Genomic DNA, 17,312 nt, shown 5'->3' on the forward strand with positions numbered 1-17,312 from the left:
GAGATGTGCAGCACCTGAAACTACGGATACTGGAAGCCTGTGCTAGCATTTCTCCTGCGGTGTTGCTATCAGTGTGTGAAGAGTGGGAGAAGAGGGTTGCATTGACAATCCAACACAATGGGCAGCACATTGAACACATTTTATAAGTGGTCAGAAACTTGTAAATAACTCATGAAAGAATAAAGTTACGTTAAAACCAAGCACACCATTGTTTTTCTTGTGAAATTTGATGTGTCACATGACCCTCTTCCTATTGAAAAAACAAAAGTTGGATTCAAAACAGCCGACTTCAAACTGGCCGCCATGGTCACCACCCATCTTGAAAAGTTTCCCCCCTCACATATACTAATGTGCCACAAGGAAATTAATATCACCAACCATTCCCATTTTATTAAGGTGTATCCATATAAATGGCCCACCCTGTATATTGATCAGTAGCAACTGTGTATGTGACTGAGCTAAGACCACTATCCAATGGTGTGTAATATATCTGACCAAGCATTGCTCCACAAGGACAGCATAAGGACTCTTACAAGTCAATTACTGTGTTAGTTAATGCAAGAAATAGCAGGTAAGTCATCTTGAAACTGTATGTTGACACCACATACTTAGCGACTCTCTTACCTTCTGTAGATGGTGTAATGTACGCAAAACAAGCACCACCAGACGATTCCTAAAACAATACGCCATAACAAATTAGCCATAACCAAATGAAGTCACTATGCCACTATATTGTACATCCCCAGTTTGTATTTATTGGATATTCTTACTTTTTAGGTTGCTTACGGTACTGTCCATGCTGTAAGATTGACATCACAAACGGAATTGGTAAAATATGGTGGAAAGTGAGGAAGACTTGCTATAGGATAGTCGAACACAACTGGTTTGAGAGTTTTATCATCTTCATGATTCTTCTCAGCAGCGGAGCATTAGTAAGTATCACTGTGTAACAGATGGATTGTGCAGAATTTAGCTTTATTATATTTCCTTTATATTATAATTTTACTTATCTCAACTCAACTCAGTCTCTATAGCAGGTTGCCCTAGCTGACCACACCATGCTTGACCAGCGTGCTCTCCATTAATCACTATGGGAGTACTGAAAATTGCTGAGCGAGAGCATTCTTTTTAGAAGTCCCATAGCGGTGAACGGAGAAGGGGCCATCACTCCATTCACTGCTATAGGACTGCCGGAGTTAGCCAAGTCAGAGCTATTTTTGCAACTCCCATTGTGGCAAACTGTAGGTGGGCTGTGTTTACTTTGGGGGTCCTGCTCTGGAGATAGAAGCAGGCCCCAGAGGTTGGACCCGCACCTACATATCTGAGTTTGGTGGCATCTCCTAGCAATATCCCACCAATGTCTGAGATGAGAATACCCCTTTAACCCACTGACGTTATTTACCCCCTCATCACAGTCACAGAAATTGATGCATCTGCACAATATGATTTACATTCTGTAGAAATAATTTGCAGTCTTTATTTTCCGTGAACTCTATTGTCTTCTGACATCCCTGTTTGGATGTAGAAATTAAATGGTTAGGCATTAGTAACAGGGTGACACAGATATGATCATATTAGACATCCTTCCTGCACAGCATGGGTGTAATCTCATTGACTAAATGATGTCATGTTTTACTGTAACAGGTCACAATAACCATGTTTAGTTCAGCAAATGATTTCTATCAGCCCTTCTTTCTAATACTATTTAAAGGGACCTAGATTGTTCATTTGATCTCGAATCACTTTGCAGGGCTTGACAACACAATGCATAGTGACAAGTTCCTAAAATGAAACGGGTATCGCACCAGATGCTGTTCTTTTTTATATTAAAAATTCAATGACTACAAGCAGAGATCTTTGTGAATTTTGTGATGAATTGATACAGAAACCTTTCACTATTAAAAAAATCCCCATGTATTATTATCAGTTATGAGCTGAATTGTAAATAACCCTTAGAATTAGGTGGCAAACCATTTAGTTATCTGTTTTCATTAAGTATAGTGTATATTTTCGGCTATAACCCCCCTCCAAATTAGGTATTTAAAGGATATGGGCACCTTTGGGGAATTTTTTTTATAATTGCATTTTACTCATTTTAGGCTCATTTTTTCAACTGGACGTCAACACTTTTCTTCTACATTTGCAGACTAACAAGCTTTCTGTTTTACATGGAATCCTTCAGCGAGCTGCTTTGATGTCTTGATCTAGAGCCCTTATCTCTGAATTTCTGACAGCTAATAAACACTTAAAATAAATTCTTTCAAACTGATAAGAATTTAGCTATAATGACTGTTTATAAGCTATCAGGAGTTTATTTATGTTATGCACTTATATAGCGCTACTATATTCTGCAGCACTTTACAGACATTAGCATCAATGGGGCTTACAATCTAAGTTCCCTATCAGTATGTCCTTGGAGTGTGGGAGGAAACCCATGCAAACACGGGGAGAACATACAAACTCTATGCAGATGTTGTCTTTGGTCAGATTCAAACCTAGGACCCCAGCGCTGCAAGACACCAGTGCTAACCTCTGAGCCACCATGCTGAGTTCAAAGGTAAGGGCTATAGATCAACAAATCAAACCTGTTGGATTCTATGTAAAACAGAAAGCCTGCTAGTCTGCAAATGAACTGAAAGTGAAAACTGCTGAAGAATTTTTTTTGAAAAATGTTAATAATAATCAGTTGAAAAAAAAGATTTTTAGCCCAAAACAAGTGGAATGCTATAATAAAAAGAATGTCCCCAAAAGTGTCTATAGTCTTTAAATACACATAGTTGCCAACTATCTTGAATTTGCAGGGTCTGTCCCTAATTTCCAAAGACTGTCCTGGCCACTTAGGGCTGTCTCAGGCTAACATTGGGTGGGACTAATTAAGCTAAGCCCAGAAGTGGTTGTTCCCGGTCAAATTTGGACTGTGTTCATGGGAGTAGCTTATAGGCCCCCAATTTACCAACTATCATGTTGGTACAGTAATTATCAATACAGTCTTCTTTTTCCCGCCTTCAGGTAGATTGTAACACCTTAAAGTATTGTGAGCAGTCATTGGTGTAAAGATAATCTCTCTCTGTGGGTATTATTTAGTAGTTCTGTATAACGCTGCGTAGGAGGAGGATCATTGATGATCATGTCGATTGCTGGCATTGATGGTGTCCTAAACCTGCATTAGAGAAACCCTAGTGAAATAATATTGTTAGGAGGAAGAGACTGGCCTGTAATTTATTTCTCAAAGTACCTTGTATAACTGTTGTCTTTGCTTCTTTTATATTGTATTTTTTGTGCAACCTTCGCCCACTCCACTCCATCTTAGTGGTACAGTAATAAATGTCATTACTGTGCAGGTGTTTTTTTTTATAAAGTTGTCCCAGTTAGTCATAATTTAGCTTGAGGTCAAAAGAAAACACTATGTAGTTATCAAGTTAGCAAAAACTCTTTCTGTTGCCATGGGGATGAAAAAATCAGGACTTTAGTTCATAATTCATGTCAACTGTATGTTGTGGAACGCTGTTGTGTCTTGAATACTTACATATTTCTTTTTAGGCATTTGAAGATATTTATATCGACCAGAAAAAAGCTATCAAAATTATTTTGGAATATGCGGACAGGGTGTTCACATATGTGTTTGTTCTTGAGATGCTTCTGAAGTGGGTGGCGTATGGCTTTAAGAAGTACTTCACCAACGCATGGTGTTGGCTGGATTTTTTCATTGTTGCTGTAAGTATTCTGGAATTTTTTTAAAGTATAAGTTCACTCATGGATTTGGAGATTTGGCTTTATTTGTTGTCAGATAAAATAATTAGTGTTTGCATCTACTGTTTATAGATCATTTTGGGGTTAGTCATTTATGATAAATACCAAATTATATTCCTGAGAATGGTCAGAAGCATTATCCATTTGGTTGTGAGGTGCTTTTGAGCAGGTGCCACCATCGGTGGCCCTGTTGTCCATCAGTTGTATTTCATTACAATGTAAATACATAGTACGTACAAGGAATGGGCATGTGTGCACTAGAGCAAAATGTTCCACCTATATGTACCAGACGATGAATTTATCCCACATATTTGTCCACATATGTTCAGTCAGGTGTTTCAATGTATTTATGCATAGCATTGGAATATTACAGATCCTGAATGAGGTTATCCAAGGTAATTAAAAATCTCAGTCAAGCTTTAAAATAGATTAAAGGGATCCTCTTGGAATGTGTCAAGATGGCCTCTGGAAAACCCATCCTACAGTGTGACTAGGACAGGTTGCCTCCGTTTCTACAGTTGTTTAGAGGAGCTGATTGGATGGGGCCTTGCTACACTGCACTCCGTTACTCAAGTCACTTCACAGTGATCGGATGTGCTATCAGGCTGCTCAGCCTGACAGCACATCTCATGTACGATATCTCCAGTACTGAATATTGTACAGCAGGGACTCTGCTCTACAAAAGTCATGATCTGATCCTCTGTCATGGCTGAGAAGTCTAACAAGAACAAGGAGGAGGGATGTGATCCTGTTCTCCATTCTTGTCAGGATCATTACTATCTATTGTTCAGTGGAGTTCCTGCATTACAATAGGCAGTACTGGAGTGATCATACATGAGGCATGCTGTCAAGCCGAGCAGCCTAACAGCACATCTTATCACTGTGAAGTGACTTCAGCACCAGCATCAAAGTGCAGTGTAGTGAGGACCCACCCCCCTTACTCCTTCCTAAGTAGCTATAAAAATGGAGACAGTCTGTCCTAGTCACTTCCTAGGATAGACTGCAAAAGACCTTCTTAATACAGAGAACCCCTTTAAAATAATAAGAAAATCTTCCTATACTCTTTTTTCAGTGCTGTTCTCTGGGGCACTGGTCCGATTTTCCTGCTGCTGCTTGTTTTACAAACAGCAGTGGTAATGTGTTGCGATAAAGGAAAGGACATGACTGTCGCAGCCAGTGGTTTACTGCTGAGAACAATGATTGGCTGCAGTGGTCACATGTCATATCCCGACATGTCACTGTCCACTTCACTGACACTGTGACGTGTACAGTGACATGCAGGTATAAGGAACGTCACTATTGTAGCCTCAGCACTAGAAAACTGAGACCATTGATAGGAGAACAGGACCAGTGCCAGAGAGAAGGGCACTGTAGACTCAGATGAGTATAAGATAATTTTATTTTAAGCCTTGTTAGGGCTTTTCTCTAATTATGTTGGATCACCCCTTTAAACATTCTGGTGGACATTTATGGAACCATAAGATGGATGAATTAGTTATTGGCCTTAGTGAATACATGTGGTACTCCATAAAATGTCTTCCGATTTCCTCCCTCACCACCTAAAAAATAACAAAAATCCACGGTAAAGACTGATTTTCACATAATTTGTTTTTATCATTTCTATACTAACTAAAGGTACTATTTTCCTGTGAATCAGAACATTGCATTGGGTCTTGTTTTTGAGATCTTGTCTTATGGTTTTCAGTTTTTTTTCTTTTCCTCCTCCTTGTTTCTTCTATATGTGTGACTTTTTATGTCATCTTCTATGAGGTCATTATGAATGGATAAAAAAAGGTTGATCTTTTTGGTTATATATCGAACAGCATATGATGTCCATTCTGTTTGGCAACTTTCCTGTAACAAAAGTTGCATTTTTTTCCAGTATAATCACCTCAAGGTAGAGGAACAGAGGATTCTTAGTGCAAATGGAAATGTTTAGAAAGACTTGAAATAACAGATCCTTCCTAGCATGGTTTATCATTAAAGTCATCATAACTAATTCTGTCTATATAAAATCTATTATGTTGTTGCTTCTATATGGTTTCTTTTCAAAGAACAAAAATCTAGGTTTTTCCTAACATCGAGGTCAGGACAAAGGATTAGGCAAAAGTAGGCATCCGCCTAGAGCACCATCCACGTTTAAATGTAAAGGAGCACAAATTACAATGTGCAAGAAAATAAATGTTCCACCACTGCCTAACACACAGTCGGGTGGTGCATGACACATGGATTCTCTGTTTGGTTTTCTTTTAAAGGGAATCTGTCATCTTGTTTTTACCTATTTCATTACTGCCATCTGATTGTAGTTGATATAAGCAGCATGTGAACAATACAGATCTAGTTGGCGTTAAAGTAATTCCTGGCACGTTAACACACAAGCTTATTGCACTTATGACTTAGTTTAACAGTGTGCAAAGCTTCTAAAGCTTAAAGTTGGTATTTAGTTACGCTGTTGGGATAATGTGTTAACCCAGGGGCGTAGCTAAAGGCTCATGGACCCTGGTAAAATAGTTCAGCTTGGGCCCCCCTTCCCTCAGTGCTTTGTGGCCAGGGGCAGGGTAGCACACAGCCTTCGTGCTGCCTGAGGCAAAAATTGAAACTGCACCCCCCCATGCCAAATTCTTGACCTAACCCCTTCCCTCCAGCCAGAGGTGTAACTTGACCAGCATGCACTTTCTATAATACTGCTGTCTTCCTTGCACCACATGGGCCCCCTCAGGCTACTGGGCCAAGGTGCGACTGCTACCTCTGCATCCCCTATGGCTATGCCCCTGTGTTAACCCACTGATGCTTGCTACATATGTACCTACTTTGCTGTGCTCCTGTGACCCAGAAAATGAAGTTTGGAGCAATATGCTAATGTGGCATTAAGTGCCCAGGAGAGATTTCTAGTGCACCTGAGCCTAGCTCCTTTTCCTTGCTCTTGATTGATACCTTCCTGCTCCGGATGTCACTCTTCCCTGCTGTGTACAGAGCTTTCTCCACCCCTGTGCCCCTGCTATACAGTGGGGAAAAGTGACATTGGAAGGAGAGGAGGATGTCAATCGAGCAGTGGGGAGAAGCTAGGCTTGGCTAACAGCAGAGGGCCTGGGCACTTGGCACCTTGTTAGTATATCACTTTACACTTCATTTTCTGGGGCACAGGGATCCAAAGGTATGGTTTACATACTGCTTTTGTCAACCACAGTCCACTGGCAGCAGTTACATAGGTGAAAATGAGGTGATAGACTCCCATTAATACCTATGTCGTTCACTATTAAGGTCATGCTCTAGGTAAAACACAGTACATACATTTTTGCCTGAAGTGTTCCAAACTGTTTTTCAGTATGCACAGAACTATTAAACAGCTGTTATCTGCAAGGGACAAGGATGAAAATGCAAATGGAATACAAATTGTTACTGCATATGGTTTAAATGGTCACAATAAACTTTGTAATATGTCTTATCAGTGAGAAATGTCTAGTTCTCATGTTATCAGCCTTGCTAATTGCTTTTCACCTTGAAAAACGCCTTAAAAGAGTACTCTGGGATTTACATATGAAGTCCTCAAGATCAGCTGTATAAAGAGCGCTTAGGACTTTTCTTACACCATGTGACGTCACGTTCATTAGTCACGTGGCCTCGGGGCAGCTCAGCTCCATTCAAGTGATTGGGGCTGAGCTATAATACGAAGCAAAACCGCCATGCTGTTTACGGCACTGTGCTTGGTAAGCTGCGAGGAGGCAGCGTCACTCATGGAAACACTGCAGCCTCCTCAAACAGCTGATCATGGGGGTGCCGGAAGTCGGAACCGTGACGATTTCATATTGGTGACCTATCCTGAGGATAGGTCATCAATACGTAAATTCTACATAACCCCATCCAAGACTGAAGCAGCTCCACAGGGAGATCATATTACACATGTCAGTGCAAGTCTATGGAGAGGGAAAGGAGCAGGATCAAGCACAGACAAGCAGACTGCTGGCACTACAAGGGTTGAGATATAAACTTCCTAAGTGCTTTATTGACAACAATACAGGTCATTACTTCTCTGTAATGTCCTTCAAGATCTTTGGGCTGCATCTGAATGCATTAGAGAATATTAGGAAGCAGATTATCCTCTACTTTCTGTGTACCATGGATAAGAGTTAGTCTCTATCCACTAGAGCTAAGAGAACTGCAAACTAGACATTTAGCATGCACAGGAAAATGGCCAAAAATTACAGATACAAGCCATATAATGGCCAGAAATAGTATTATTTTGTATACACGCTCTACAGCTGATTAATGCAAAGTTTGTTGAAAGGTTAGGTATGCTTTAAAAGTTATAGCTCTGTTTGTCTTCCCAGTAGGCTGTGGTTAAAATATAATTCCAATGTATATGTTATAGTTTGCTCAAATGTCAGTAGACCGAGTATCAAAACCGAGCTAGATAATGGCAGAGTACACTACCATAAGTTACATGTTTCTGTTTACATAGGTTTTCCCAAAATGACAACTGCTTCTCTAGATTACAGTAAGGGAGTCTGGTGGTCAGATGTTATATCATGGCGAGGGTGCAGGAAACACAGTGTTGCATGGAGCTAATTCAGTGCTACACACTACGCTCTTGCGGTAAAGGGGGGATGAGTAAGAGGTCCTTTTATTTATCTATATATCTATATCCAGCAGGACAATCCCTTTAAGAAGCACCACATATATATGAATATCTAGAGAAATGTTTACTGCCATATAAGCTGACCAGCAAGTGAGTGCAAATGACTCCAATGGGTGGGATGTGTGACAGTACGCATTAGTACGTTTTGGCGATATTTAATGATGATCAGTACAACTAGGTCTTGTGTGAATGTTGGTAATGTATTTAGCCTTTAGCCTTGTTTGTAGTCCTATAGTATAGGGCAGTGTTTCTTAAACTGTGACAGTGTCAACTGTGGCAGAAGTGATCAAATGCTGTACAGGCCTGTCTCTGGCTACATGATTCCCTGGTTTAGTAGTTTACTAATATACTGTCATTGTCTGCTTTAGTGCTTATTTTAACCAGTTCAAGACTCAACCATTTACCATTCCTGACCAGTGGCATTTTCAGTTTTCTAGTACATGTGTATTTGAGTCAAAACTTTTTTTTTTTCTATTTAGTCATGGAAATAATTTTTGAAGCATTTTTCGGTGATATATGAGGCATTATATAAATAGCACAGCGTGTAACTGACAAATTTTTTCTTACCATGTCCCCTTTCCCTAACAGTCCTTTTGATATATGGAATGTATGGGTTCTGATCACAGGGGGGCATGGGTAGAAGATTTGATATGTCGTGTGGTGGCACCTTTTTAATAATTTTTTTATCTATTTATTTTTTTAGTTAATTTTACACTTTGAGTTCCCCGTTTAACATTACATTCTTTATTGCTCATTTCTCTTGTTACTGGGATTGGCATAGTAGCACTAGTAACAGGGGGAATACAGACCCCAGATAAGTTGTACACGGCTGTACAACCTCATTGTAGAGCTCATGTGGGTCTGCTAAGGCCTAACAGCTCATTGCAGACATATGGTCCCCAACGATCACAGGACTGCTGGTAGAGGAGCAGGAAGTGACTCCGCCACTCCTTAATGCCTTATGAAGTGCTGTGTATAGAGCGATGAGGAAGACAGAGACGATACAAATAAACCTATGTATATAGTCAACGGGCTGTGGGCTAGCAGTTAAAGGGGTTGTGCAGAATTAGAAAAGCATGCCTTCTTTCATTTACTTCACCACCATACCTATGTACTGAAGTCAGTGGGGCTGAGCTGTAATATCACACACAACCTCTAGACAGGTGTAGCTCTGGCTTTTTGAAGAAAGGAACCATGTTTTTCTAATCTTTTACAACCCTTCTCATTTTAAATTGGGTTCAGGAGGCAAATGAGCAGGCACTATGTTATCTCATAAAAGATCCCACACCATGTAGCCACAGTGTATGATCTTCATTCTTGAGAGCCAAATCTTAATATATTCTATGTAATAACCTAGAGAAACAAACCGACCCATCATTTTTCAAACACTGTTTTAGACTTCAGGTAGTGAAGCAAGATAATACATTCGTTAAAATAAGCCACTGTAAGCTTCCTTTTATACCTTGAGCTCTGCCAAATGTACTTTGTTAAGATATGATTCCCCTGACAGACTGAAATTTGTCAGACATCCCAGAGCATATTTATTTATATCTATTTATTCACATTGATTGAGCTGTTTTGCTAAAGCATTTTACGTGTACAATCTGTCGAATGCTGTAAACTTAAATCTATGAAGAGAAAATTACCAGCATTATCTAGTATAAAAGATAAAGAAGCTGGATTGCGGAAATCTCCCTTTAGGGTAAAGCACGGAGATGGTAACAAAGCGTCTTAGAAGTGCGCAAAAACAAAAGCTTGTGGTATAACTATATTAAATGATGCAGTTAAAGTAAGTGAATGCATGTCAAGCCTATTAGCATATCCCTTATATCTTATTTTTCATCACATGACAGAATAGCATCTCTGGGTCAAAATTCAGGGGGAACTGTAGAGAAAAGTTCTATGTATTAGCCTGAGCACAGCTTAATGTGGTATGACCTGGTGCCAAATCAAAACTTCAAAGGCTATGGCAAAGGCAATTTTATATGAATTATTTACATGTATTTTAGGATAACACCGTTTTTTGTAGTAGGTTTTAATAAAATTGTGCAGTTTGGCTTCTGCATCTCATATGTTTCACAGTATATAGCAGCTGCAGAAAGTTGTGATAAATCTGTCAGCTAGCTCTCTGACCTCTACTGTGTGATCTTCTAAGCTGATTTATGTCCAATTTAAAGTTGAACTTTGATTTGAGCATAAATAAGCTAAAAGATTGTTCAACACGGCTCAGGGAGAGACTGCAGAACAGTTGTTTTATATGGCAGAGGAGCCTTTTCCCGTCCCAAGAATGTTCAGTGTTTATTGCTGGCATTGTAGGCTAACTTTGATTTCTTCACGAAAGCACAGAAGTCAGCTGTCCCATCCTTGATATGTTCATGTAGTACAAGCTGTGTTATTATCTGAGGTAATCAGCATTGGGTAAGCTGTATACCTGCCTACCCTTAAGATGACAATACACATTAATCTAAAGTTGATTAAAATGGACAAATTTAACCAAAAATAATGAGCCAATTACTGATAGACCATTGTCATTTGTAAACAAGTCAACCATGTTCAATATTTTCATTGAATAGCCAGATGAAAGATCTTTCTTTGAAAGAATATTCCCAGAAAGATCTTTTGTCCATCTCCCTTTTTTATTGAACATGTATGGCTAAGTTGAACAACTGGGCTAAAATGTGCATGGGCGTGTCTGTGAAATGAACATTCACCATCAACCAACTTCTATCTAATGTGTATGGTCATATTTAATGTATCATAAGTCATTACAGTCTAATTCCTGTTTTTGAAGAGCTTAGCCAGAAATCATCCATTGTAATGACCAAAGCTTTCTTGCCCACCAAGGTAGAGGTTTCAGAATTATGTAAGTACTCCCTGTCACCCCACCTTTTCTCTGCCAGACCTTAGTGTTCAACCTCACTGATCCACCAACCACCACCTATCCAGATACTTGTAGCAGTATTTTTTTAATCCATAAATTGTACCCCAGCCCATGAGCCAGAGGATCCAGATGAAAAAAATATATAAACATTGAAGGTCAATGCAGCTCTTATGAACATTTATTACGTTTCTGTCCTTAACATGTTTGAGCAAACTGCTGTTGAAAATATACTATCTGCTAGTTGGGTGACATCTTGTGCTTATTTTTAGTATAATGCATTCCTAATCAATAACAAGTTATGATGCTCACTCCAGTATCGCAAAGCCAACCCAGGCAAATCTGCGAACCAGGGGTATCGTAGAACCAAATCTCATTACATTTTGAAACAAGTTGAACAGGTGAAAATAACCAATGTGTTGTTTAAGTGACACAACATTGAGGCCTTTTCGTAGCAACTTTCGAAATCTTAGAAACTTGGCTCATTAAATACTGAAACATAAATGGTTGCTATGGAGTACTGTATAATAGAGATCTGAAAAAATTCATTAACTACAGCGCACAAATGCACAACATGTAGCAACTAAAAATATGATACCTAGGATAATTGACATTTGATGATGACATTTGCTAACACTGAGTACAGTGTCCATTGGAAATGACTGGCAGAGAACCTGACTGTCCACTGTGCGGAATATTAAATGTTTTATTTATTGATTTTTTTAGCTTTTGCAAATATTGTTTATATATGATCTTCAAGTCTATACTTAAAGGAGTTGTCTCATCACAGACAATGGGGGCATATCGCTAGGATATGCCCCCATTGTCTTATAAGTGAGGGTCCTACAGCTGGGACCCGCACCTGTATTGAGAACGGAGCGTGCAAAGTGGTGGCTGGAAGACTCCAGTCCCGCCACCACCAAGCACACTCCCCTTAGAAGTGAATAGGAACGCACCACGCATAAACAGCCACCGCTCCCATTCCCATCTATGGGCCGGACGGAAATAGCCGAGCCAGCTCTCAGCTTTTTTCGTTGGCCCCATAGAAAATGAATGCGCAGTGCGCCCTCCAACACTTTCAGGGTTCCGTTCTCAATTTACAGTCAGGTGCATAAATATTGGGACATCGACACAATTGTAACATATTTGGCTCTATACACCACCACAATGGATTTGAAATGAAACGAACAAGGTGTGCTTTAACTGCAGACTGTCAGCTTTAATTTGAGGGTATTTACATCCAAATCAGGTGAACAGTGTAGGAATTACAACAGTTTGCATATGTGCCTCCCACTTGTTAAGGAACCAAAAGTAATGGGACAACTGGCTTCTCAGCTGTTCCATGGCCAGGTGTGTGTTATTCCCTCATTATCCCAATTACAATGAGCAGATAAAAGGTCCAGAGTTCATTTCAAGTTTGCTATTTGCATTTGAAATCTGTTGCTGTCAATTCTCAAGATGAGATCCAAAGAGCTGTCACTATGAGTGAAGCAAGCCATCATTAGGCTGAAAAAACAAAACAAACCCATCAGAGAGATAGCAAAAACATAAGGCATGGCCAAAACAACTGTTTGGAACATTCTTAAAAAGAAGGAACGCATCGGTGAGCTGAGCAACACCAAAAGACCCGGAAGACCATGGAAAACAACTGTGGTGGATGACCGAAGAATTCTTTCCCTGGTGAAGAAAACACCCTTCACAACAGTTGGCCAGATCAAGAACACGCTCCAGGAGGTAGGTGTATGTGTGTCAAAGTCAACAATCAAGAGAAGACTTCACCAGAGTGAAAACAGAGGGTTCACCACAAGATGTAAACCATTGGTGAGCCTTAAAAACAGGAAGGCCAGATTAGAGTTTGCCAAACGACATCTAAAAAAGCCTTCACAGTTCTGGAACAACATCCTATGGACAGATGAGACCAAGATCAACTTGTACCAGAGTTATGGGAAGAGAAGAGTATGGAGAAGGAAAGGAACTGCTCATGATCCTAAGCATAGCACCTCATTAGTTAAGCATGGTGGTGGTAGTGTCATGGCGTGGGCATGTATGACTGCCAATGGAACTGGTTCTCTTGTAATTATTGATGATGTGACTGCTGACAAAAGCAGCAGGATGAATTCTGAAGTGTTTCGGGCAATATTATCTGCTCATATTCAGCCAAATGCTTCAGAACTCATTGGACGGTGCTTCACAGTGCAGATGGACAATGACCCAAAGCATACTGCAAAAGCAGCCAAAGAGTTTTTTTAAGGGAAGGAAGTGGAATGTTATGCAGTGGCCAAGTCAATCACTTGCTGAAGACAAAACTGAAGGAAAATGCCCCAAGAACAAGCAGGAACTGAAGACAGTTGCAGTAGAGGCCAGGCAGAACATCACCAGGGATGTAACCCAGCGTCTGGTGATGTCTATGCGTTCCAGACTTCAGGATGTAATTGACTGCAAAGGATTTGCAACCAAGCATTAAAAAGTGAAAGTTTGAATTATGATTATTATTATGTCCCATTACTTTTGGTCCCTTAACAAGTGGGAGGCACATATGCAAACTGTTGTAATTCCTACACCGTTCACCTGATTTGGATGTAAATACCCTCAAATTAAAGCTGACAGTTTGCAGTTAAAGCATATCTTGTTTGTTTCATTTCAAATCCATTGTGGTGGTGTATAGAGGCAAAGAATTGTGTCGATGTCCCAATATTTATGGACCTAACTATAGGTGCAGGACCCAGCAGTGGGACCCACACCTATAACACAATGGAGGCATGTCCTAGCGATATGCCCCCATTGTCTGTGATGAGACAACCCCTTTAAGACTTATGTTAACATACAGATAAAATCAATAAAAATTTTACTTCTGCAGCCATAGTGGCTAATATTGGTCCTGGAAACTCTGGGTGCCCACCTATATTAAAATGACATTATTAAAATGTGAAAGATTTTATGTAAAATCTCAATAAGGCACAGCAATAATTATGCTTCTAGTGATAGGGTGTTTATTTAGTCCAATCCAATATTTCCCTGGACTGTATTGAGCCTAGTCTGTTGAATTCCAGCACAGTCACAGTCCATGTCCCCCAAGTTGGGTCCTCTTACAGAAAAAATGGCCACTCTTCTTAGGCTGGTTCATTCAGTCCAATCCCTTCTATCCTGCGACCAGACAACCCCTTTCTACCCTTTTCAATAGAGAAAAATGGCATAGACTTTGGCTGTTTCCCACATCTTTTTGTCAGGACCACGGTTATTGGGAGTCGCATACAGTTGCCCGCGGTTTTGGTTGTTGTGTCAACCGCAGCTGAGGCATTATGTAGTTGGCCTCGGTGCGGTTGCCGCGGACAACAGCCTTGTGTGCGGTTCCCGGGGAGTTGTTTTGGATGCACGTTTGTATGTCTGTTGTGCACTGTGTTTTATGTTTGTGTGCGCACGGACATCATTCCTCGCACTGTGGTTACCCGTGGCAACCTTAGGTGGTATTATGTACATGTGGTGGCAGTGTCCCGGCCTTCGGGCTGACTCCCTGGACACGTGTGCCACCCATGTCGTTGCTTGCGGCAACGGCCACAGTGTGATCTGTTGGACACTTTTCCTTTTTGTGAGTTTCCCTTCTGTGGTGTGTGTAGGGTTAACTCCCTTCCCAGTGTGTGTGTGATGTCACTGGGTGTGTCCTTCCTTTGGGTGTGGCCACTTTGGGCCTATATAACCTCTCTCTGTGGCAGGGCTCAGGAGGTTGCTTCAGCATGCTTGCTGATAGCAGCCTCCTGTGTTTTACATCCGCCAGTGAGAGCCACCACTGTGGTCATAGATTTAAGTTTAAGTTTATGTTTATGCCTTCTTGTATGTCATGTTGTATGTGATGTTCTGTTGGGACCTTCCTTGTCACTTTTGTGCAGTTTACGGTTCTGGATTCCTGTTGCTCAGGGATCCAGTCAGCAAGGCTGTGGCAGGTTGGAGGAACTTCTAGTTCGCCTGCCATACCCGTAAAACTGTTTGTGTTCCCCTTTTTCCCAACAGCTTGGCCAGTGAGACTCCTGCTCCTCCGCGTCTAGGAGGAGTAGGTCGTCTTACCCTGACTCCTAGCGCAGGGACCGGACGGAGGGTGAGTTAGGGATCCGAGGTTCCTGCGCATGGGTCCTCCTACCTTTAAGGTCGGCCCATGCAGTTAGGAGTTAGGGTCAGGGTAGGGACGCTGTTAGGAGGTGACCTGCTCCCTATCCTGTTCTCCTGGCCGAGTAGGCATACAGCATCTGGCATTGCACGGCTGAGGATTTCCCCCATCCTCAGCCGTGACACTTTTCTTTACTAATGTTGCTTGAATTCTGGAGGTGGGGGGTCTGTTCAAGTTCACACAGCTATTAGGAAAGTGGGATAATGTTAGCCTAAACTGCGTCCCCTGATCTCATGGGCGTTAAAGATGAGCGAATCGAAGCTGACAAAGTGGAATTCCATCCAAATTTCAGGAAAAATTTGATTTGCAACGAATGCGAATTTCCTCGCGCTTTGTGGTAACGAATCGCAATTTTCATAAAATGGCATCTACACGTGTGAGGACTGAGTACATGGGGCAAGGAACTCTGGGAAGGTGGGATCACCCAGATTGACATGCCTGCATACAGCCAATCAGCAGCCAGCCAGCCCTGTGATGTCACAGCCCTGTAAATACGGCAGCCATTTTAGATTCTGACATTTTCCTGTGTTCAGAGTGCAGGGACAGATGTGTGAAGGCGCTAGGGAGAGCAAGTGGAAAAACGATTGTGGAAAACATAGACATAAAATACGATTTAGACGTGCAGGGAAAGGAAAGGAATCATTTCACAGCATCTTAGTGCAGGGAGAGACGTCAGAAGGCGCTAGGGACATTGATAGGAAAGTGATTTACAAGTGCAGGGAATGATTATTTGGGGATCCAAATAGTCATTAGACAGCTCTGTCATTCCCGCTTTTTGTTATTGGGCTTCAAGTGTTATGTTGAAAAGCCTTCAGTGGCTTATATCTTAGTATCTTATTTAGTACGACAAGAAAAATATACACTCACCTAAAGAATTATTAGGAACACCATACTAATACGGTGTTGGACCCCCTTTTGCCTTCAGAACTGCCTTAATTCTACGTGGCATTGATTCAACAAGGTGCCGATAGCATTCTTTAGAAATGTTGGCCCATATTGATAGGATAGCATCTTACAGTTGATGGAGATTTGAGGGATGCACATCCAGGGCACGAAGCTCCTGTTCCACCATATCCCAAAGATGCTCTATTGGGTTGAGATCTGGTGACTGTGGGGGCCATTTTAGTACAGTGAACTCATTGTCATGTTCAAGAAACCAATTTGAAATGATTCGAGCTTTGTGACATGGTGCATTATCCTGCTGGAAGTAGCCATCAGAGGATGAATACATGTTCTCATTCTGTTTACGCCAAATTCGGACTCTACCATTTGAATGTCTCAACAGAAATCGAGACTCATCAGACCAGGCAACATTTTTCCAGTCTTCAACAATCCAATTTTGGTGAGCTCGTGCAAATTGTAGCCTCTTTTTCCTATTTGTAGTGGAGATGAGTGGTACCTGGTGGGGTCTTCTGCTGTTGTAATCCATCCGCCTCAAGGTTGTGCGTGTTGTAGCTTCACAAATGCTTTGCTGCATACCTCGGTTGTAACGAGTGGTTATTTCAGTCAACGTTGCTCTTCTATCAGCTTGAATCAGTCGGCCCATTCTTCTCTGACCTCTAGTATCCACAAGACATTTTTGCCCACAGGACTGCCGCATACTGGATGTTTTTCCCTTTTTACACCATTCTTTGTAAACCCTAGAAATGGTTGTGCATGAAAATCCCAGTAACTGAGCAGATTGTGAAATACTCAGACCGGCCCGTCTGGCACCAACAACCATGCCACGCTCAAAATGGCTTAAATCACCTTTCTTTCCCATTCTGACATTCAGTTTGGAGTTTAGGAGATTGTCTTGACCAGGACCACACCCCTAAATGCATCGAAGCAACTGCCATGTGATTGGTTGACTAGATAATTGCATTAATGAGAAATAGAACAGGTGTTCC

General features: G+C 41.1%; 1 protein-coding gene across 15 annotated transcripts in view; it reads left to right on the plus strand.

Moving 5' to 3' along the window:
• LOC121002352 (sodium channel protein type 4 subunit alpha-like) overlaps positions 1 to 17,312 on the plus strand; it is a 450,413-nt gene that overhangs the window by 304,737 nt on the left and 128,364 nt on the right. For all 15 annotated transcript variants that reach the window (XM_040433808.1, XM_040433805.1, XM_040433807.1 and 12 more), the window contains 2 exons: positions 778 to 932; positions 3,541 to 3,714. In XM_040433808.1, the coding sequence (XP_040289742.1) occupies positions 778 to 932; positions 3,541 to 3,714 (329 nt within the window). The remainder of the gene's footprint in view (positions 1 to 777; positions 933 to 3,540; positions 3,715 to 17,312) is intronic.

This window comes from Bufo bufo, chromosome 5 (genome assembly GCF_905171765.1).
Source record: "Bufo bufo chromosome 5, aBufBuf1.1, whole genome shotgun sequence".
Taxonomy (NCBI): Eukaryota; Metazoa; Chordata; class Amphibia; order Anura; family Bufonidae; genus Bufo; species Bufo bufo.